At 39.8% G+C, this 20,132-nt stretch overlaps 1 protein-coding gene across 5 annotated transcripts in view; it reads right to left on the reverse strand.

Annotated features, from left to right (window-relative positions):
- Nucleotides 1-6,210: 6,210 nt before the first annotated feature.
- Nucleotides 6,211-20,132, reverse strand: part of LOC123499216 (inactive phospholipase C-like protein 1) — a 153,057-nt gene continuing 139,135 nt past the window's right edge. For 4 of the 5 annotated variants that reach the window (XM_045246965.1, XM_045246962.1, XM_045246964.1 and 1 more), the window contains exons 14-22: nucleotides 19,862-20,040; nucleotides 18,808-18,919; nucleotides 18,317-18,493; nucleotides 17,540-17,637; nucleotides 16,908-16,997; nucleotides 15,906-16,091; nucleotides 15,453-15,527; nucleotides 14,809-15,051; nucleotides 13,517-14,463 (exon numbers count right to left, since the gene is read on the reverse strand). In XM_045246965.1, the coding sequence (XP_045102900.1) occupies nucleotides 14,083-14,463; nucleotides 14,809-15,051; nucleotides 15,453-15,527; nucleotides 15,906-16,091; nucleotides 16,908-16,997; nucleotides 17,540-17,637; nucleotides 18,317-18,493; nucleotides 18,808-18,919; nucleotides 19,862-20,040 (1,541 nt within the window). In that variant the 3' untranslated portion in view covers nucleotides 13,517-14,082. Of the gene's footprint in view, nucleotides 7,608-13,516; nucleotides 14,464-14,808; nucleotides 15,052-15,452; nucleotides 15,528-15,905; nucleotides 16,092-16,907; nucleotides 16,998-17,539; nucleotides 17,638-18,316; nucleotides 18,494-18,807; nucleotides 18,920-19,861; nucleotides 20,041-20,132 lie in introns of those variants that run through there. The other variant, XM_045246966.1, reaches the window with a different exon arrangement.

Consider the following 20,132-nt stretch of genomic DNA (forward strand, 5'->3'; position numbering starts at 1 on the left):
TATGCATATAGGTACAAATTTCCACCTTTTATCCTCTTTCGTATTAGTGTGAGGAGAGAAACAGGTTCCTTAAGAGAGAGAGAGAGAGAGAGAGAGAGAGAGAGAGAGAGAGAGAGAGAGAGATCTGTTTCTTCACTTTTCTTTCACATACAAGAATAACCATTACAACATTCCCAGGACACGTAAAATAATGAATGCTTCGTGCTCTCGTGACTGCCCCTGCCTGCCGCTGCCACACTCACGACCCACGGCAAACGAACCAGGCTGTGTCACGCGAAGGGGAGTCTTGTTACAAAATTTCTTCGCTTACCCTGAATACCCTCCAGTTTTCCTCGAATAGAAGAACATGAAAGGAATATACTGAGCTTATCTTTTGTTTGTTCCGTTTTGTTATTTATGTTTCATGTATCTAATCTCTTCAATACTGGAACACATTTTTACCTTGAGATTTGTGTACGATTAGACCATTTTATTTACACTAGGAAGGGTCTATGGAGGTCAGAAGAGTTATGGCCACAGTCTTCACTATTTTGATCCCCACATAAGTTTCTGAAGCTGTATAGAATCACCAGACAGTAAGTAGAATGAATACAGAAACGCGTTATGGTACTGGAAGGGTTAAAGGTTAGATGATTTTATGTGTTTATCAATTGTTTGGGATTACTGTAATATTTTCGTTTTTCTTTTTTCTTAACCATATTTTTTGTTCTGTTCTCGCATTTTGTATTGTTAAAATGTCAAATAATTTAGGCAAACGTTTATTCTAACATCAATTTTAATATTATCGATTTCAGTTTGCCTCTGTCTCATAATCACAAATTTCTCTTTTCATCTTCTAGTATTTTTTTTTTTATTACATGCACATTGTTGGAAGGCCAAATGATTGTGCAAAAGTTTATGCCATCATGTTCAGTTTAGTAAATCATTGCAAGATTTCCGTTTATTTCTTTCTCGTAACCACAATTTCTTTTTCAGTTTCTCCCTTATTTTTACATTTCATATTGTTAAAAGATTAAATGAAATGCAAAACGTATATGTTACCAATAGTTTTAAGAATATCGCATTATTTCCATCCCAGTTTCTTCATTTTTACTTTTTTTTTTCTACACTCGATCCCTTTCTCATCGGAACCCAGAGTGCTGGTGTGGTACTCAAGCCTTTGAACTCTTACTTGATCAATTTCCTTTCCACTTGACGCGTATCTAATCAGCATCGTCTCGCCACATTCACGGATGCTGATTCATGAAAATAGTTCCCCCGCACTTCACCTCATGACTCCTGTGACCTTCCTTGTTCTTCTTTTGGGCACGATTCTCAAAGCCACACATGTCTTACCTGAGAGTTTAATATGCTTTAGTGGAAGTTTTCGTGGTTAATGAAGGAGTTTTTAATGAGAGACCGTCTATTCTTATTTATAATCTTTCTAAATACTTCTTTATTGAGTTTAAAAAAGTTTAATAGAGTTTAGTGAAAGTTATTAGGATTTTCAAGAGGCTTTTCAGTGACAACATGCCTTATTAATATCTTTCCTAGAGAGTTTTAATAAAGTTTAGTGGAAATTATTGTGGCTTTAAAAAGTGTTTTCATGATTGTAGTAATGGTATTGCATTACTATGATGAAAAAACAACAATGAGAACCCTATTAAGCATTTCTGAAGCTCTCTAAAATATCCATCAAAGTGTTTAAAGGGAATGTCATAGGATTTAGCTGATATCCAAGAGTGTTTCCGTGGTTCTACTGACAATTTATCATAAGCTAGATTAAAGAAACCCTTTTGAGAACCGACTACAATAATCTCTGGACTTTCAAATCACTCCCTGTAATGGTTCAGCGATTCCGGTAAGAGATGAGGTCAGTGGCAAGTTTTGTGTAGCTCTCCTGGGTTCAATAGCTATCGGCCGCCTCATCTATACCATCTCTGCTCCCATCTCTCATCCATCAATACGATACACGAGACCACGGTAGGGAAAATATGCTCTCATTGTATATCTATTTCATTTCATGTTCTATTTGTCTTCCTTTCTCGTCTTTCTGTGACTCGTATTCATACACTAGACACGTAGTTAATATGCCACTCCTTCAGAAAGTATCAGTTATCTCTAGTGTAACTTCTCATTAAGACCATAATTAGAACCTTCACGTCTTTAACTCCTTCAATACTGGGACACATTTTTATCTTGAGATTAGTGTATGATAAGACTATTTTGGGGGGCATTAGGTAGGGTCTATGGGGGTCAGAAGATTAATGGCCACAGTCTTCACTATTTCAATCCCACACATGAGTTTCTGAAGCTGTATAAGATCACCAAATAGTAAGCAGAATGAATATGAAAACGCGTCATGCTACTGAAGGAATTAAGAAGAGCACAAGCAAACTAACCACCTCTATAACCTTCTCATTAACCTCTTGAGTACCGTGACGCGTTTTCTTATTCATTCTGCTTATTGTTTGATGATTTTATGTAGCTTCAGAAACTTACGTGGGGATTAAAATAGTGAAGACTGGCCATTAATCTTCTGACCTCCATACACCCTTCCTCATGCAAATAAAATCGTCTAATCACACACAAAACTCATGGTGGAAGCATATCAGCACTGAGGGAGTTAAAGTTCAACATTGATTATATTACCACTCCACATCATTAAGAAGAGCACTGATATAGTAACCATCCCTATAAACTCTCCCATTAAAACACTACTGATTATTTTGCCACTCCACATCATTAAGAAGAGCACTGACATAGTAACCATCCCTATAACCTTATTAACCCCTTCAGTACCATGACACGTTTTCGTATTCACTATGGTTACTTTCTATTAGCCGATTTTACACAGCTTCAGAAACTAATGTGGAGATTAAAATAGTGAAGACTCTGGACTATTAATCTTCTGACCTTCCTAAACCCTTCCTATTGTCGATAAAATCATCTAATCATACCCAAAACTCGTGGTGAAAAATGCGTCCCAGTACTGAAGTGGATAAAACAACACTAACCACTTATATCACCTGTTAACGTCATTAAGAACACTGGTCATCTCTGTAACCTCATTAAGACCACTAACCACCCCTATGACCTTCCCAGTAAGACATCACCGACCACTTAATACCACTTCCTAAATGCTTCGCGGGTCAAGTTCATGAACCACTCGAGAGCTTCAGCACTTTTTAGGTGTCATTAAACAAAAGTGATAGAGTGCAAGGTTGCGAGGCGAGATAAGGCCTCTCTGTCTCTCTTGTTGGGAGTATTCACTTGCGGATTATGCTCTTGGTAAGGTTGCCTTTCGTCTCTCGCCAAGATGGTTTTCAAGGGACACTCAGTCATATTACAGATTAGCCGGATTCTCAAGCGTTCATGGTACAGAAGTCTTGTTTATCGCTCTTTAAGAAACATAAAAACACCTTCTCAAGAGTAATTTTACTATTAAAAGTATCAATGATGTGGAAATTATGTTATTATGTTACTAGAATCATAAAAACGTTCTTCAAAACCCGTCACTTCAACAGTACAGACCCTTGGAGCGTAATGAAGATGCGCACAGAGGAATTTAAAAATAATTAAGTAACCGTCAGCATGCGAACACTTGATCTCTCCTCGTGATGAACCGCTGAGAGAGAAAGAGAGAGAGAGAGTAAAGAAGAGGTTGAGTTGCGTGAGTAGCTTATTAATATGATCGATAGTAACTGATTCACCTCCTTCTTCTTCTACTATGATGATGTGGCGAGCGAGTTTATCCTTATATGTGATCAAACACTAATATCATTCCATCTGTTTTATCCACGTATATGACGAAACGATAGAAAAAGCTTAGTGACGATGATGTCTCTACTGACTTTGCATGCGTTCCTCATGTAACTGTATCGAATGACACTATTGAACTTTGATGTCAGAAGAGGTAGACTACTGTAGGCTATACGTACCTTGCGAACTCTCTCAGTCATTCACTCTTCCCCTCTTCGCCCACCACGCCCCTGAATCATCTAAGGATTCCTAAGGGAGGGGGAGAGAGCACCCTCGTTCCTCACGGGTTTCAGTTGGGTGTAATATTATCCACCTGAACCGCTGCGGACTCAGATCTGCGTCTCGGATCACGGAGCGCATTGATTCTGATGTGACTGTTAAATTGCTACTCCAACCATTCTTACCTTACGAATCCACCACCTGGAGAGAGAGAGAGAGAGAGAGAGAGAGAGAGATACTATGATATAATATAAGGTTCAGTTCATAAGCCCTTCAGTACTGGGACGCATTTTTACCACGAGTTTTCGGAAATGATTAAAGTTCTACTTACATTAGGAAAGGTCTATGGAGGCCGGGAGATTAATTGGTATAGTCCTCACCATTTTAATCCCCACTTAAGTGTCTGAAGCTATATGAAATCACCATATAATAAGCAGAATTAATATGAAACGTGCCCTGCTACTGAAGGAGTTAAAGGCCGCCTTGAATGAGATGTGGTATTTGTTTCCTATAGATTAGAAAGTGGTACTGATTAATAAGAATGTAAAAACATAAAAATAAGGGAAATTTCATGAAGCTGTCAGACCTAGCTACACGTGGCAGCCCTTGCATGAAAAGTGTTTACCTATTTCTATGTATTATCCTCATCCATAATTTTTCTAATCTTGTAGGTGGATAGGCAAAATACGTATACAGACGGACGTGAAGACAAGCAGCCCCACAAATGTGATTCAAAGATACACAGAAACACCTACAGACAAAACAGATGAAAAAACAAGCATACATACATGCATACAAATAAGCAAGTAGGTAGACAAACATGTATGGATGCAAACATAACTGGATGAACCTTGAAAGAAGAAGGTGATTTTGCATAAGAGGTAATGAAGTACTTAACTGCCCAGCATTAAAATAAAACATGATAATAGTACAAGATCTTGAAACAGCTCTTCTTGTGTTTTTGTGATTCCATTCATAAGAAACAGAAAAAGCTCCACAAAATTGCTACATCACTACAATGGCAAAGGTTAATAAAAACACCCATACACATATTTATCACATAAAGTCCTTCATTTTTCATTTTTATGATTCTTCAAGCTGACTAATGTGTGAAAATGTTCCTTATTCAGCTATTACAGTGTTTATATTGACATAAAAATATATATGGTAACAGTAGTAATTCCATTAGTCTATATGGGTGATAGCTATCAAATAAGACTTTGGAAATAAGACTGGAATGACATGCAGGCTGGTTGGGTACTGCTTCCCACAGCCTTGTCCTCTGCCTCCCTCGATCTGGTGTCATCTGTGTCTTTGGTGCTTTAAGTAGGTATTGCAGACTTCAAACTTTTTCACATATTCACAGCTTGACTCAACCCAACTTCACACCTTCCTCACAAGGTAACATGAGGGCACCACAAACTTAAATGTAAATCTCTCTCTCTCTCTCTTTCATACAGTATTATCTAAATCATAAGTCACTATCATTTCAATGTACAGTCAATGAAAACAGTTTCTACCTCACCTTATAACTCAAAGCATTTCCCATATATACATACAACTTCAGGGGACTGGCCTTATTTGATTTCAGTTCCTATCTTGGCCTGGATGAGCAGGAAGATACAGGTAAGAATGTAACATAAAAGCAGTAAGTACAGTGTTCACTCTAATCATGAGTCTTCTTTAGTTTCCCTTGCTTATTATAACTTTCCTGACTGACACTCTTACACTCACACTTGAGACACTCCAGACACACTTCACCACTCACAGCTATACTGGATTCACTACAAAAGAAGCCCCAAATGTTTAAAACTCCTTCCCTGCAATATGAAACAATTTCTGACACTAAAAATGTGTGAAATCTTTATAGGCACCCACAAAAAGGAAAGGTATGAGATGAGGTTTTCCAGTTTCTAGCCAGTGTAGAGTCTGGATGTGACTGTGGGACTAGGTGGTGAAGAGTGTGGCAAGACTAAACAAAGAGTTAATGTTACACTGTCTTGCATGGAAGGGAATTGTGTTTTGGACTAATGCATTAATATTTTTCACTTAGAATTCAAATTTTGGCTTGCTGGATTCTCTACAAGACTGTGTGCAAATGTTAAATGTTACATCAGTCTCTGATAAGAGACCTATCATTATTTGCCACTCCAGATCTGTCATTCGGTTACTTAAGATTCACTACAAGGCTGTTTTTAAATATTTATCATCACAGTGGTCTCTCATTGAACGAAAACATTTTCGTTCTCTACAAGACTGTGTGCAAATGTTAAATGTTACATCAGTCTCTGATAAGAGACCTATCATTATTTGCCACTCCAGATCTGTCATTCGGTTACTTAAGATTCACTACAAGGCTGTTTTTAAATATTTATCATCACAGTGGTCTCTCATTGAACGAAAACATTTTCAGACCAAACCATCATTGTTTTCCATTCCAGCACTCTTTCCTACCTAACTGAATCTTCTACCAAGGCTTTACCTCATTTCTTCATCACTGGGTTCAGATAGAGGGGAAAGGTTTTAGACTAAGCCAGCATTATCTTTCCAGTCCAGCCTCATACATGGATAACTTGACTCTTGGCAAATGTTTAATGTTCCAAGGTTCCCAGGTAGATTGTGAAGATAATTTCTGAGCAACCTACCCTTGATTTCCCCTTGGCATAGCTTGAAGACACAGCATAATCTAATAGGAGTGGATCATTTCAGACTTCACTTATTTCCCCTTGAATCATAGCCATGCATGACTTCTGAAATGCATGACATGAATGAACTGAGGCTAACCCATCATTCACTGACTGGCTTTAGAGACACAACTTGCACACGTACTTTGAAGTGTATATATGTGGTGCTCTAAACTGAAGTACTGAGTAACCTACTAAGGATATGTCTTTTCAAATATAGTAGACTCTGTCATAGAATGTTTAAATATCATACTCTGCACTTCCTGAGTATCAAAACAATAAAGAAAAGTAATAAAGAAAAAAAAAACATGCATTAATTGTAAGAAAGGGTGTTGGAATGTTGCATAATAGAGTTTTTAAACCAAGATAATGATATAAATACAGATGTACATAAGAATAATGATAAAAAGAACTAATGTAAAGAACACTGATGCACTGACTATAAAAAGGATGTTAAAATATTGTATGATGCAATGTTTAAACCACAAAATGATAAAAATAAATACAGAACAAAACTTATACATTAAATTGCAAAGAAGAAAAAACCTAGAAGTAGCATTTGAAGACTTGATAAATTGAGGAGTTGTAGGAAAATAATACCAACACAAGAAGTGACAGACGGTTTTGTAAGATGACCTGACCTGACCTGACCTGACCTTCACTTCAGTCTCAAGCAAGATGAGATGAAGTGAGGTGAAGTGAGTTGGTGTCTTTACTCCACTCAGACACACCACCCAGAGCTAATGGTGCCACAGTAACTACATTTGTATCTTGCTGTGTGTAGAGAATAGCCCTTCTGTAGATGTAACTATTGCTCTCTCTCTCTCTCTCTCTCTCTCTCTCTCTCTCTCTCTCTCTCTTTCTCAGAGGATTCACTCAGGATGGACACAAGCAGCCTGATGAGTGAAGAAGACTGGTCAGGATCATTTTGAGGCCAAAAATCCCTTCACATTTTCTGCCATCCTGGAATCAACAAAGACCAGAATAATGATATAATTACATCTCTTCCTCTTCTTTTAACTGCTAGTGACTAGATTAGATAAATAAATATGGTACATGTAATTACATTTAGAGATATCAATGGAGTCTTTTTACAGATGAGTGTGTACACAAGCTACAGTGGTGATGGAGTTGCTTTGAGGGAACAGTCTATACATGGTAAGGTTTGAACATTGTTTTGCTATACGTACATCTACATACATCCTTTTCTTCTGTATATCTGGAGCTAATACAGTATTTACACCTGGCACTCCACAGCTTTTATAGACTCTATATATATTCATTTATTTATTCTTCTTTCTTCCAAAGCAGAAAATATGCTATTGGAAGACATAGTCAATTTAGCACATAATTCTTGTGTAACTAGTAGTATGTGTATGTCTCAAATATTAAAATTTCTTCACTCACTCACAACCTTCAAAAATATCTCATATATATGCAATCTGTACAGTTCCTTGCAGAGGCAATGGGGTAAAATGGAATCACTCATTGTCAGTACTCTATGTGGTCAAGACATATGCATAATAAGAGTAACTCAACACTATAGTCTGTGATCAATGTGTGATTAAAACTCCTACCCTCAGTTCAAAAGCTGAAGGAAACACTCCTGATCAATTTGCTTTCAAGCTAACACAGGAAGGGGCTTTATGTGGCCCTGGTTAAGAGTATCAGGAATATTTACTTCTACTTTCTTGTATGAGGCTGTGTGAGGGACTGAGGACCACCACCTGCATATACCATCTCAAGTGTCCCTCTGCCCATGACAAGCTGATCTGCCATCCCTGGCTGTCTGTGGCAATGGTCAGGAATATGAAGAGTATCTATTGTTGTACTCCTTCATGGGAGCGTGTGAAGGAATGAGGGTGTCTTCTTCCTTCCTTAAACCTATCTTTCCCTGCCCATGAACACCTGATGACCTGCCACCCCAGTCCTCCCTCCTATCAAATGTGATTTACCATATTGCATCATAACTCATCCTTCACAAATGATAGTTATATTAAAAAGAAAAAAAGAGCATTGGTAGAGAATTTCCCAAGGGTGAGGAATAATGACCACTTCCTGAATAACTCTGTGGAATGTGTTGCTTCACTCAAGGTGTGTGTGTGTGTATTTACCTAATTGTATTTACCTAATTGTAACATACGGGAAAAGAGCTATGCTCGTGTTGTCCCGTCTCCATATCTATTAATGTCCAGCTGTGTGTGTGTGTGTGTGTGTGTGTGTGTGTGTGTGTGTGTGTGTGTGTGTGTGTGTGTGTGTGTGTGTGTGTGTGTGTGTGTGTATTTACCTAATTGTATTTACCTAATTGTAACATACGGAAAAGAGCTATGCTCGTGTTGTCCCGTCTCCATATCTATTAATGTCCAGCTTTTTCTTAAAATCATGAATATTCCTTGCGTTGACCACTTCCACGTCTAAACTATTCCATGCTTCCACCCTTCTATGAGGAAGCTATATTTTTCACATCTCTCCTATAAGTGGCCATTTTAGTTTTTCCCATGCCCTCTCGACATTCTTCCATTCCACATACACAGATCTTCCCTATCCATTTTTCCATGCCAATCATCACTCTGTATATTGCTATCAGGTCTCCCCTTTCTCTTCTGTTTTCCAGGGTTGGAAGTTGCATTCTTTTCAGTCTGTCTTCATAAGTCAAATCTCTTAAGTCAGGCACCATTTTCGTTGCAGCCCTCTGTACTTTCTCTAGTTTCCTTATGTGTTTCTTTAAGTTCGGAGCCCACTGTATTGTTGCATATTCAAGCCTCGGTCTTATCATTGCAGTAATTATTTTCTTCATCATTTCTTCATCTAGATATCTGACGCCACTCTTATGTTCCTCAATAAGTTCAATACTTCTCCAATTATTTTGTTTATATGTCTCTCTGGCGATAGGTCATTGGTAATTGTCACCCCAAGGTCTTTTTCTTCATGACTGGTTTTATGTCTTCATTTCCTATCTTGTACATACTCCTGATTCTTCTTTCACTCTTGCCAAACTCTATTTTCTTGCATTTTGTCGTGTTGAACTCCATTTGCCATGTACAGCTCCATTTCCATATTCTGTCCAAGTCTTCCTGGAGTAGTTCGCAATCTTTGTCACATCTCACTTTTCGTAACAATTTTGCATCGTCTGCAAATAGGCTCACATAACTGGACACCCCATCCACCATGTCATTTATGTAGACTGCGAACATTACTGGTGCCAACACTGATCCCTGTGGAACTCCACTCTCCACCAATCCCCATTCTGATGGTCTGTCCTTAATTATTGTTCTCATTTCTCTTCCTACCAAAAGTCTTCCATCCATTTTAGTAAACTGCCATGCACTCCTCCTACCATTTCAAGTTTCCAGATCAGTCTCTGGTGTGGTACCTTATCAAAGGCCTTTTTTAAATCCAGATATATTCCATCAGCCCAACCATCTCTTTCCTGTATTACATCTATCACCCTCGAATAGTAACATATCAGGTTTGTCGTGCATGAACGCCCTTTCCTAAAACCAAATTGACACTCACAAAGTATGTCATTTTCTCCAAGAAGTCTGTCCATCTAGTCTTCACCACCCTCTCACACATCTTAGCTACCACACTTGTAAGTGACACTGGTCTATAGTTCAATGGGTCTCTCTTGTTACCTGATTTATAGATTGGGACAATGTTAGCTCTTTTCCAGTCTTGGGGCACTACACCTTCCCTTAATGAGGCATCAATTACTTCACAAACTTTTTCTGCCAATTGCTCCCTGCATTCTCTTAAAATCCATCCTGATACCCCATCAGGTCCCACAGCTTTTCTCACTTCTAAACTCCCCATCATGTTCTTGATCTCCTCCACCGTTACTTGAAACTCCTTCATAATCCCTTTCTGTTCCATTACCAGTGGTTTGTCAAAAGCAGTCTCCTTTGTGAATACCTTCCGAAAGCATCCATTCATAGCCTCTGCCATTTCCCTGGGATCTTCACTGTATACTCCATTTACTTCTAAACTTTCAATACTTTCTCTATTTTTGATGTTGTTGTTCACATGTCTGTAAAAAAGCCTTGGTTGGTCTTTACATTTATCAATTATATCCTTTTCTTGTTTCTTTCTTTCTTCTCTTCTAATCAACACATATTCATTTCTTGCTCTTTTGTAACTTTCCCACTGCTTAATCCGTCTTTTCCTTCTCCACCTCTTCCATGCATCCTCTTTTCTTGTTCTAGCCTTTTCACATCTATCGTTAAACCAGTCCTGCTTTCCAACTTCTCTATGTTGTCTTATTGGTACAAATTTTTCTCACCTTCTTTGTATATTTTTATAAATTCCTTCCACTTTTCATTTGCTCCCTTAGCACTCTTGAATTTCATCCAATTTGTCTCTTGAAAGAATTTCTTTAGGTTTCCAAAATCTGTCTTGGCATAATTCCATCTTCCCACTTTATATTCTTCATTTCTTCTAGATTTCTCTTCGTCTATCACCTTGAACTCCAAAACTGCATGATCACTCTTTGCTAAAGGGCACTCCACCCTCATCTCCTCAATGACCATTGGCTCTGTACTAAAGACCAAGTCCAGTCTTGACGATGCTCCCTCTCCTCCAAACCTAGTATCTTCTTTGACCCACTGAGTTAACACATTTTCCATTGCCAGTGTCAATAGTGTATTTCCCCATGTTGTCTCTGATCCTTCCATTGACCAGTCCTCCCAACACACCTCTTTACAATTAAAATCTCCCATCATTATAGTTCGTTCACAGCCACCCAACATTTCTTCCAGACATGTTCCTGTATCACTTATCATTTCTTCATATTCCTGTACTGACCATGCATTTGTCTTAGGTGGTACGTACACCACTATGTAGTGCCTCTTTTTTCCTTCATTAGTTTCTGCTCTGATCTTTAGCACTTCTGCCTTTCCCATACCTTTTTCACTTGATCCACCTTTATATCTTTTTTAACCAGCAACATCACTCCTCCTCCCATCTTACCTACTCTATTTCTTTTCCAAACGTTATATTTCCCTTCTCCAACCTTCATCAGGTCTTCTCCCTCTCTCAGTTTTGTTTCAGTAAGACCCACAATATCTGGGTTCTTGTCCCTCAAGTAATCGTTGAGTTCTAAAATCCCCGATATCACTCCATTTATGTTGGAATACATTACATTTCGCTCATATGTAAGTTTCTTTAGTCCTTTCTTGCTGTACTTTTCTGGGTTATGAACCACTTCCTCAGTCTCATATCCAAGATTCTCCAGAAAAACTCTTTCTTCTCTTCTTCTGTCCTCTCTTCATTTGTGTGTGTGTGTGTGTGTGTGTGTGTGTGTGTGTGTGTGTGTATAGAGAATGCTTATAGGAAAGAAAATGAAGGCAATAGAAGGTTTGAAGAAAAGAGAAGAGGCTGTGAAATCTATAGTGTTTACTTCAAAGTTATGGAGAAATACAGGCAACGGAAGGTTTCAACAAGACTATAGAGATTGTGAAAGAGTCATACTGTTTGCTGGGTGGATGTGGAAAGCCGAAAGATAATGAAAACAAGAGAAAACTTGGACAAAACTGAGAAGGTTGTGATAGAGTACTGTAACACTGTTTGCTGGGTATGTTGTGAAGGTTGTACAGGTAACTCTTGATTTATGCGTGTTTAATTTACACGTTTTTGTTAATACGTGACCAAAAAAATATTATAATTAATTAAATTTGCACGATTGGTTTGCTTATACGTACATGATTTGGACCACATTATCTATTATTTCTTATGAGAATTACAAGTTTGTTTTACGTGAACTTTTGAAATACGCGATGCCTCTTGGAACGTATCTATCGTGTAAATCGAGTTACCTGTATTGTTTACTGTGTGGTTGTGGAAAGCTGGCTATAGGAGAGATGATAAAGGGAATAGAAAGCATTGGTTGAGTCATTATGACATGAAGGTTGCATTGTTTGCTGTGTGGTTATGGAAGTTTGGCTATAAAAGAGATGATGAAAGGAATAGAAAGCATTGACAAAACTGAGGAGATTGTTAGAGTTAGGCTGCTTGCTAATTGGTTGAGAATCTGTCACCCATTTACAGACAATTCATTGAAGATTCTTGGTTATATTCATTTGTCTATGTTGTCTTAAATTTTGCCTAGTATGTTGTGGTCCCTTGGTAGTGATAGCCGACACCTGACACCTGTCTGTGTCTGGCTGCTGTTGCCCCAAGAGGTGGTCACTATCCCCTCATCTCACATCCTACGTCTACCAGTGGAATATAAAAAAAGTATCATCACAATATATACAAAATAAATACTGCATAATGGTTGCATCTAAGGAACAATGTACAAAGGTATACATAGGTAGGTTTTTTTTTTTTTTTTAGATATACACAGCAGCAGCACCCATAGGAAAACTAGTACAGTACATATACAGCTACAGGGTATCTCACCAAGCAAGGCCCAGATGCAGGCAAAGGTGTCCAGCATGTATGGCTTAATGCCCCTACTAATTATGCAGCTGATAGCACTGTGACCTGTTGGACTTCAGTGGAGGTGAATGGTGTAGATTTGAGGTGCAGTAATTCAAGACTCACTGCATGATGGGTAAAGTTACTCCAGCACATGTTACTCATACTTTTTGGTGAATGTTACAAGCTGCACTCATTGTCTGCCAGCTTGACTCACCACACATTTGGGTCCTGCCTCCTGGGACACCCTGTCAATGTGTACACAGATCAGACATAGAAATGTTTGCTGAACAAACACACTGACCCTGTTCCTGGTGTGTGTGTGTGTGTGTGTGTGTGTGTGTGTGTGTGTGTGTGTGTGTGTGTATTTACCTAGTTGTATTTACCTAGTTGTAGTTTTACAGGGCCTGGGCTTTATGCTCGTGTGGCCCCGTCTCCATATCTACACTTATCCAATCTGTGTGTGTGTGTGTGTGTGTGTGTGTGTGTGTGTGTGTGTGTGTGTGTGTGTGTGTGTGTGTGTGTGTGTGTGTGTGTGTGTGTGTGTGTGTGTGTGTGTGTGTGTCTGGAGGCATTGAAAAAGAGTCTCATACTGTCCTGAGGTATTCAGTAAGATAGAAGATGCAGTAACTAGTGGGGCAGCTCCACCACCTTCATGCCCTGGAGACAATGATAAGGCTGGGTTGTCGTCTCCTAACTAGTGTAGAAAATAACAGCTACTGAGACTCATCGCAAGGGAAGAGGAGGTAAGGTTGCCACCACTGGGACGTTTAAGCTCCACATGCCTCATCCAGTCATCCACTTCAATGAGTTTTGTCAATGTTTCTCACAAGACACAAGAGGCCGGATGGCATTACCTTGGCTCACCACAGTTGTCTTTTCCCTTACTGTGAGCTCTGCCGCCCACACACACTCGCTGGTCCTGTCCTTCACACCTGCCACATGTGCTATCCAAGTCAACAAGCTCAAGCACTACAAAGTGACAAGGGAAGCCAGCCAGCCAGCCAGCCAGCAGCTAGCGGGCCTACAGCGCTGTGTCCTGCTCATACGTGAAAGTGGGAGTGTAGCTGAAGGATTGGAGGAGAGGGGGCTTGAGGAGCTGGTCGTCCTCATCCCCCTCCTCCTCATCCCCCATCACTGCTCTAGAGCTACTGGGGGACCCTGCTGCCTCCTCATTCACATACCCGACGCTGCTTGACTCCAGGTTGGAATTGCTCTTTTTCAGGATGCTCTTTGGCTTACAGTCGGCGCCGGGTGTGGTGGGGGAGCGGCCCAGGCTGCCATATGTTGTCAGGTTGTCCGTGGTGTTGTGTCTGTTGGCCAGGGTGAGTCTCGGCCGTTCCCGCACCAAAGGCGACCGTTCCCGCTGGTTAAGGCTGTCCAGGGTGGTCTTCGTTGACTCCACCTGCAAGACACAGTGAGGTATTGGCCATGAGTGATGGGTAGTCCAGCTAAGGCACAATGAACAAAATGGATGTTGGTGATGGGAATACCACACCCATCTCTCTTTTTACTCAGCTATACCTGTGACTCCCTTTCCTCAACCACCTCCCTAACCATCCTGCACTAATTGGTGAGGGTTGTAAGATGATTCATTCCTCCTTGCACTGGGGACACAAAACACTAAATTACATACGTACTCCTCCTGTCCACTCCCTTTCTTCCCTCACCTGCTCCATGGCCATCCTGCACTTCTTGTTGAACTAAAGAACTGAAAAATGCTAGTACTCCACCTCCTCCCTTCCCTCACCTGCTCCATGGCCATCCTGCACTTCTTCGTGAGGGTGGTGAGGCGGTCCAGCTGTCCTCTGATGATGCGCACATTCCAGGCATAGTTCTCCATGGCCCGGTTTGCCTTCTTGCCCTTGATGCCGTTGGAGCTGAGGTGGGACTCCAGGCTATCATACATGGCCAGGCATGGTTTGAGGCACGACTCCAACGCAGACACAAGCTCCTCCTCGTGGGCCAGGAAGTGGTGGATCTCCAGTAGCACCTTCAGGAGGATATAAATATGGAAATGAATAAATAAATACTGGATATATAAAAACGTAAATAAATGAATAAGTAAATGAAAATAAAAGTATAAAATAATACAGTAAAGTAAAACAAAATAAAAATAAAATAAAATACAACAAAAATGAATAAATAAAGAAAATAAAATCCCTACAAAAACATAAAAATAAGTAAAACAAAGCATTAGTCAAGATTTCTTCCAATGGACAGCAAGTTTAATTCAGTGTTTCTCAAAAAAGATATAAATTTCTTTACTCTACAGAAACAACAAGACTAAATCACAACTGCCAGTGTTTACAATATTGATGGCTGGTGACAGATGAGGATGGTGACCAAGGAATATAGAAGACTAAATAGAATCCTTGATGGTGACTAACTAACCTTCTGCAGTGCTATCTCCAAGCGGTGCAGGTGTGAGGGCAGGGGAACAGGCCGGGAGCTTCTCAAGAATGGAACCTGAGAGAAGAACAATTGAGAAACACACCATTTAGTACCCGAACAATACTCATGGTCAGGTAATGCATCACACAATCCGTTTCACTGTATTTCATGTCTTTCCCTTTGTCTTTAGTCCTCTGATCTGCTGATGCTCTGGCAACAAACCCTGAGAACTGATGAAGTGTTAAGAGAAGTGAGAATTGAAGACTGACAAATAACACAAGACAAAGGCAGAGAAAAAATGGTACAAGAGAGAGAGAGAGAGAGAGAGAGAGAGAGAGAGAGAGAGAGAGAGAGAGAGAGAGTGAGAGTGAGAGTGAGTGAGAGTGAGAGTGAGAGCAAGAGCAAGAGAGAGAGACAGTACACTCCCTTAATCCACTCCCAAAATAAACACACCCCATTCTCCTCCTGTATAGAGAGCCGAGCTGTGTCGGGAGTGGCCATGTAGCGGGAGATAGTGACACGGAGACACTGCTTCATGTTGGCTGTGTGTTCAAGGCCACACTCATCCTGCAGCTCCATCCAGGCATCCTCCACCTTGTCCTGCACACACTCTGCCTCCACCAGCGGCACTGAGGCCTCCTGTTGGTGTGCAGGTGGGAGTTAGTGTGGTAAGGGTGTTGTGTTGTGGATTGAGTGGTTGGTTAGTGGGTGGAGTTTACTGTGCCGAGTCTTGTAGGTTTTGAGTGTTTTTTCCTGTTTTTTTTTTTTTTTTGTGTGTTTTTTTGTTTTGTGAGTGGGAGAGGTAAGGATTGAGATTTTTTGCTTTTGTAGTTGTTTTCTGGATTTGTTTATGAATAAACAAAAGGAAATCAAGTATCACATTAATTTCTTTGCTTTATTAATGGGAGTTTTATAGTTTTTCCCCTTAAATTTGAGGAAAGAGTGTAATAAAAGTTTGGTATTAGTATTTTTATGTCACTTTTTTTTCCTACAATTAATGATAGTGAATACAATGAGAGTTTGGCATATTTTTGTAGCTATTTCCATAGTTTAATCCCTTCAGTACCATGACATGTTTCCATATTCACTCTGCTAACTATTTGGAGATTTTACACAACTTTAGAAACTCATGTGGTGGATTAAAATAGGGAAGACTGCAACCATTAATCTTCTGATCTTCATAGACCCTTCCTCATGTCAATAAAATGGATTAATCATACACATATCTCAAGGAAAAAATGTGTCCCAGTACTGAAAGGGTTAATACCAAAAGATGCATGAAGTGAGCCTGAAGAGTAATTTCCTGGTCATTTTTTCACTGTATTTGAGCCTTTTTACTATGATTTCAAGAGTCTATGATAGCAAGAAACATGTGTGAAGTAATCCTGAAGAGTACATCATTTTCTGGGTATTTTTCACTGTATTTAATCTTTTTGACTATGATTTCTGCCTCACCTTGAACAAATCATCAGCCACCTTGAGTCCGATAGGCTTGATGTCCGCCTTCACCTTGTCTGTCTTCTTGCCCTTCACCCGCTGTAGCTTCTGAGGGGTAAGAGGAGCTGGGTGAGGACTAAAACCCTCCACTCTAAACAAGGGACTGCCACATGTAGACCTGATGGATTCTTGAAGCTTCCCTCATCTCCTTATGTTCTTATGTTGTCATCTTTTCTCTTATGTTCTTACGTTCTTGTGTCTTTTCCTAAGTTCTTGTATTCTTTATCACAGTTTTTTATATCTTACTTATATACAAAGACCTAAAAACCACTTCAGTACAGTATTTTGATAGATGTTCCTTATGTTCTTGTGTTCTTTTTCTGTTCTTGTATTCTCTATCAAAGCATTTTTACATCTTACTAACATACTACGGATCCCCAAAAAAACTGCACCAGTATTGTACTATAAAAGATATCCCTTATGGTGTTGTACTCTCTATCAAAGCCTTTACACATATCATTAACATACAAGGCCCCAAGAACTGCAGCATTACAACAGATGGTAGTGAAAGCATCTATTCTTGTAAACAGTAAATCACACATGACTTTTTGTATTAATGGTATAAATAGATCATAAGGAAATGAACTCACCCCTCCACCCTTCTTGTTGGAGATGGACACGTGGACAAAGAGAGTGGCGGACTCAATAGGCTCCCCCATGCTGGACAGGAGACGCATGTGCCGGTACCCTGAAGGAGGAGGAAGGCAAGGCTCAGGAGGGAATGTGAAATGACACAACCATTAACTTGTGATTGAAATGAAACAGGAGAGGCAATTTCCAACATGCAATGTATCTAAAGCTAACATCAGATTAACTTTCATCTACTTATCATGTATTAGATCCTGTTCTTATAGGTTAAGTCCCTTCCTCATGTGCTGGATCTCATTCTCTGGAACTCCCTACCTGATTATGTATTTCCCTCTCCATAAGAACTGAACTCATTTCAGAAGGAGATTTTAAGACATTTATCTCAATTTTCTGGTTAACTATCTTGTCTCTGCTCAGGGACTGGGATCTAAGTAGGCCTATTTGTTAAATAGTTTTTGTTGCCCTTAACCAGATTTCCCCTCTTACATAAATAAAACAGAATAAAAGTCTATTACAACCTCACTCTCCAGCACTGGCTCCTCACTTCTGAGTCATGGACAGAAAGCTTTGGTCTGTATGCTGAAACACTTTGTTCTCTCACCATCACTACCAAAGGTTCTAGTTAAAGATACTCATGTTTTTAAGAGTGTTTTTATAGTTCTGGTGATGGATTGGTAAGATTTCTAGTTTATCATAAAACCCAGCTAGTCATCTCCGAGGGGATTGGAAAACTGTTGTGAGAGAGCAAGGTGTTTCTGAATATAGGCATTAGTACCCACCAGTCTGGATGCAGTCGAGGGGAATGGTGCACTGGCCCACAAAGTCGTCGCCAATGAAGTCATCATCCAGCACCACAAAGCGTACCAGTGCAAGCTCCGGCAGGTTGATTTGGAACTCAAAGCTCTCGTCAAAGATCGGGAAGCTGCTGTCGTTGCTCACTGTTCGTGTCTTGGCCTCTGTGGGTGTGACAGAGGATGATATGAGGGGAGCAGAGGTGATATGATATTAAATGACATTTTTGTCTGTGATTGTGAGAGTGGATGACATGAGTAATGCATTGGTGGCTTAATATTAAGTGACTTTCTCTTTTTTTTTACTCTTTTGTAACACACCAAAGCCCTAGAAGCAGTGAAATCTTGATAAGCAAGTATGGCATATAAGGAGATAAATAAACCTTAACTACTACTACTACTACAACTACTACAACTACTACTACCACCACAACCACTACAAACAAGACTACCAGAGAGATGAGGCCAGTCCCACTCACCAGTACAGTCTGCTGGGATACCAAACACTTGGATCACCACATACGGATCAATGAAGCTCGCCTTGGTGGCTGTGGATCCGCGTGGCTTGGGAAGACACTGCCCGCTGATCACCTGAGGGAGGGAAGAGGAAGGGATTACTGTGTGAGGTGATGTGGGATACTTTGCATGGTGTTGAAGGTCTTAATACACTTTCTACTTTCACTCCTATTCTGTCCACCTCTCTAATGTAAAAGTTAACTGGTATTCTCAATCTCTTTCACCTCTATTCTGTCCATCTCCATCTCACAGTTGCAAAAGTTAACTACTAGTATGTATTCTCAATCATTTTCACTCCTATTCTATCCACCTCTCTCATCCAAAAGTTAACTGGTATTCTCAATCTCTTTCATTCCTATTATGTCCACCTCTCTAATGCAGAAGTTCATAAATATTCTAAGTATTCCAAGTAACTTTCACCTCTATTTTGTCAATCTCTCTCTAATACAAAAGTTAACAGGTATTCTCAGTCTTTCACCCCTATTCTGTACATCTTTTTGTCACTTTTTCTGGTAAATTTTGGAGCTCTCTGCCTGCTTCTGTATTTTCCCTTCCTATGACTTCAATTCTTTTAGAAGGGAGGTTTCAAGACACTTATCCACCAGTGTTGGATAATCTTCTTGGCATTTACATTCATCCTCTTCTTTATTCTCTCTGATCTCCATCCTTTACTCATTCCTTTTTTATCTTATTCTATCCTATTCCTATTCCATACATTTCTTTCCTCCTCTAATTATTTCTTTCTTCCATCTTTACTCATGTCTTTTCTTCATTCACTTTATTATTATGTTTGCCATTTGTTACAGATTGTGAATAACAAATAAATTACATAAGACAAACAGCCCTTTCCTTACATTCTTCTCTTTCCTCCTCTAAATCCAGGCTCTTTTTCTTCCTTTCTTTGTTGTTTATTTCTCCTTTAATCATGCCTTCTGAGTCTTCCATTCTATACCTCCTTCCCTCACTCCCTCATTATTCAACATCCCTTCTTTCTTCCCTCATCTCCCACCTCCTCACCTTGATCTTCAGCAGCTGTGGCGCCACCCCTGGTATTATCTCCCTGGAGTGTGCCGAGAAGACTGAGATGTGTTCTCTCATGACAGCTGGCTTGAGCAGGTACCCACAGCCCCCGTTAGCCCTGAAGCGACCCTCATACACATCCATAAATTGGCCTGGTGTCTGGAAGTTCAGGGCCACTGCAGAAAGAAGGGAAAGTTGAGTTGAATAGATATTTAATGCCACTGCAGAAGAGAGAGATGAATTGTATAGACATGAAGCCAAGAGTATT

The sequence above is a fragment of the Portunus trituberculatus genome, chromosome 49, assembly GCF_017591435.1.
Source record: "Portunus trituberculatus isolate SZX2019 chromosome 49, ASM1759143v1, whole genome shotgun sequence".
Classification (NCBI taxonomy): domain Eukaryota; kingdom Metazoa; phylum Arthropoda; class Malacostraca; order Decapoda; family Portunidae; genus Portunus; species Portunus trituberculatus.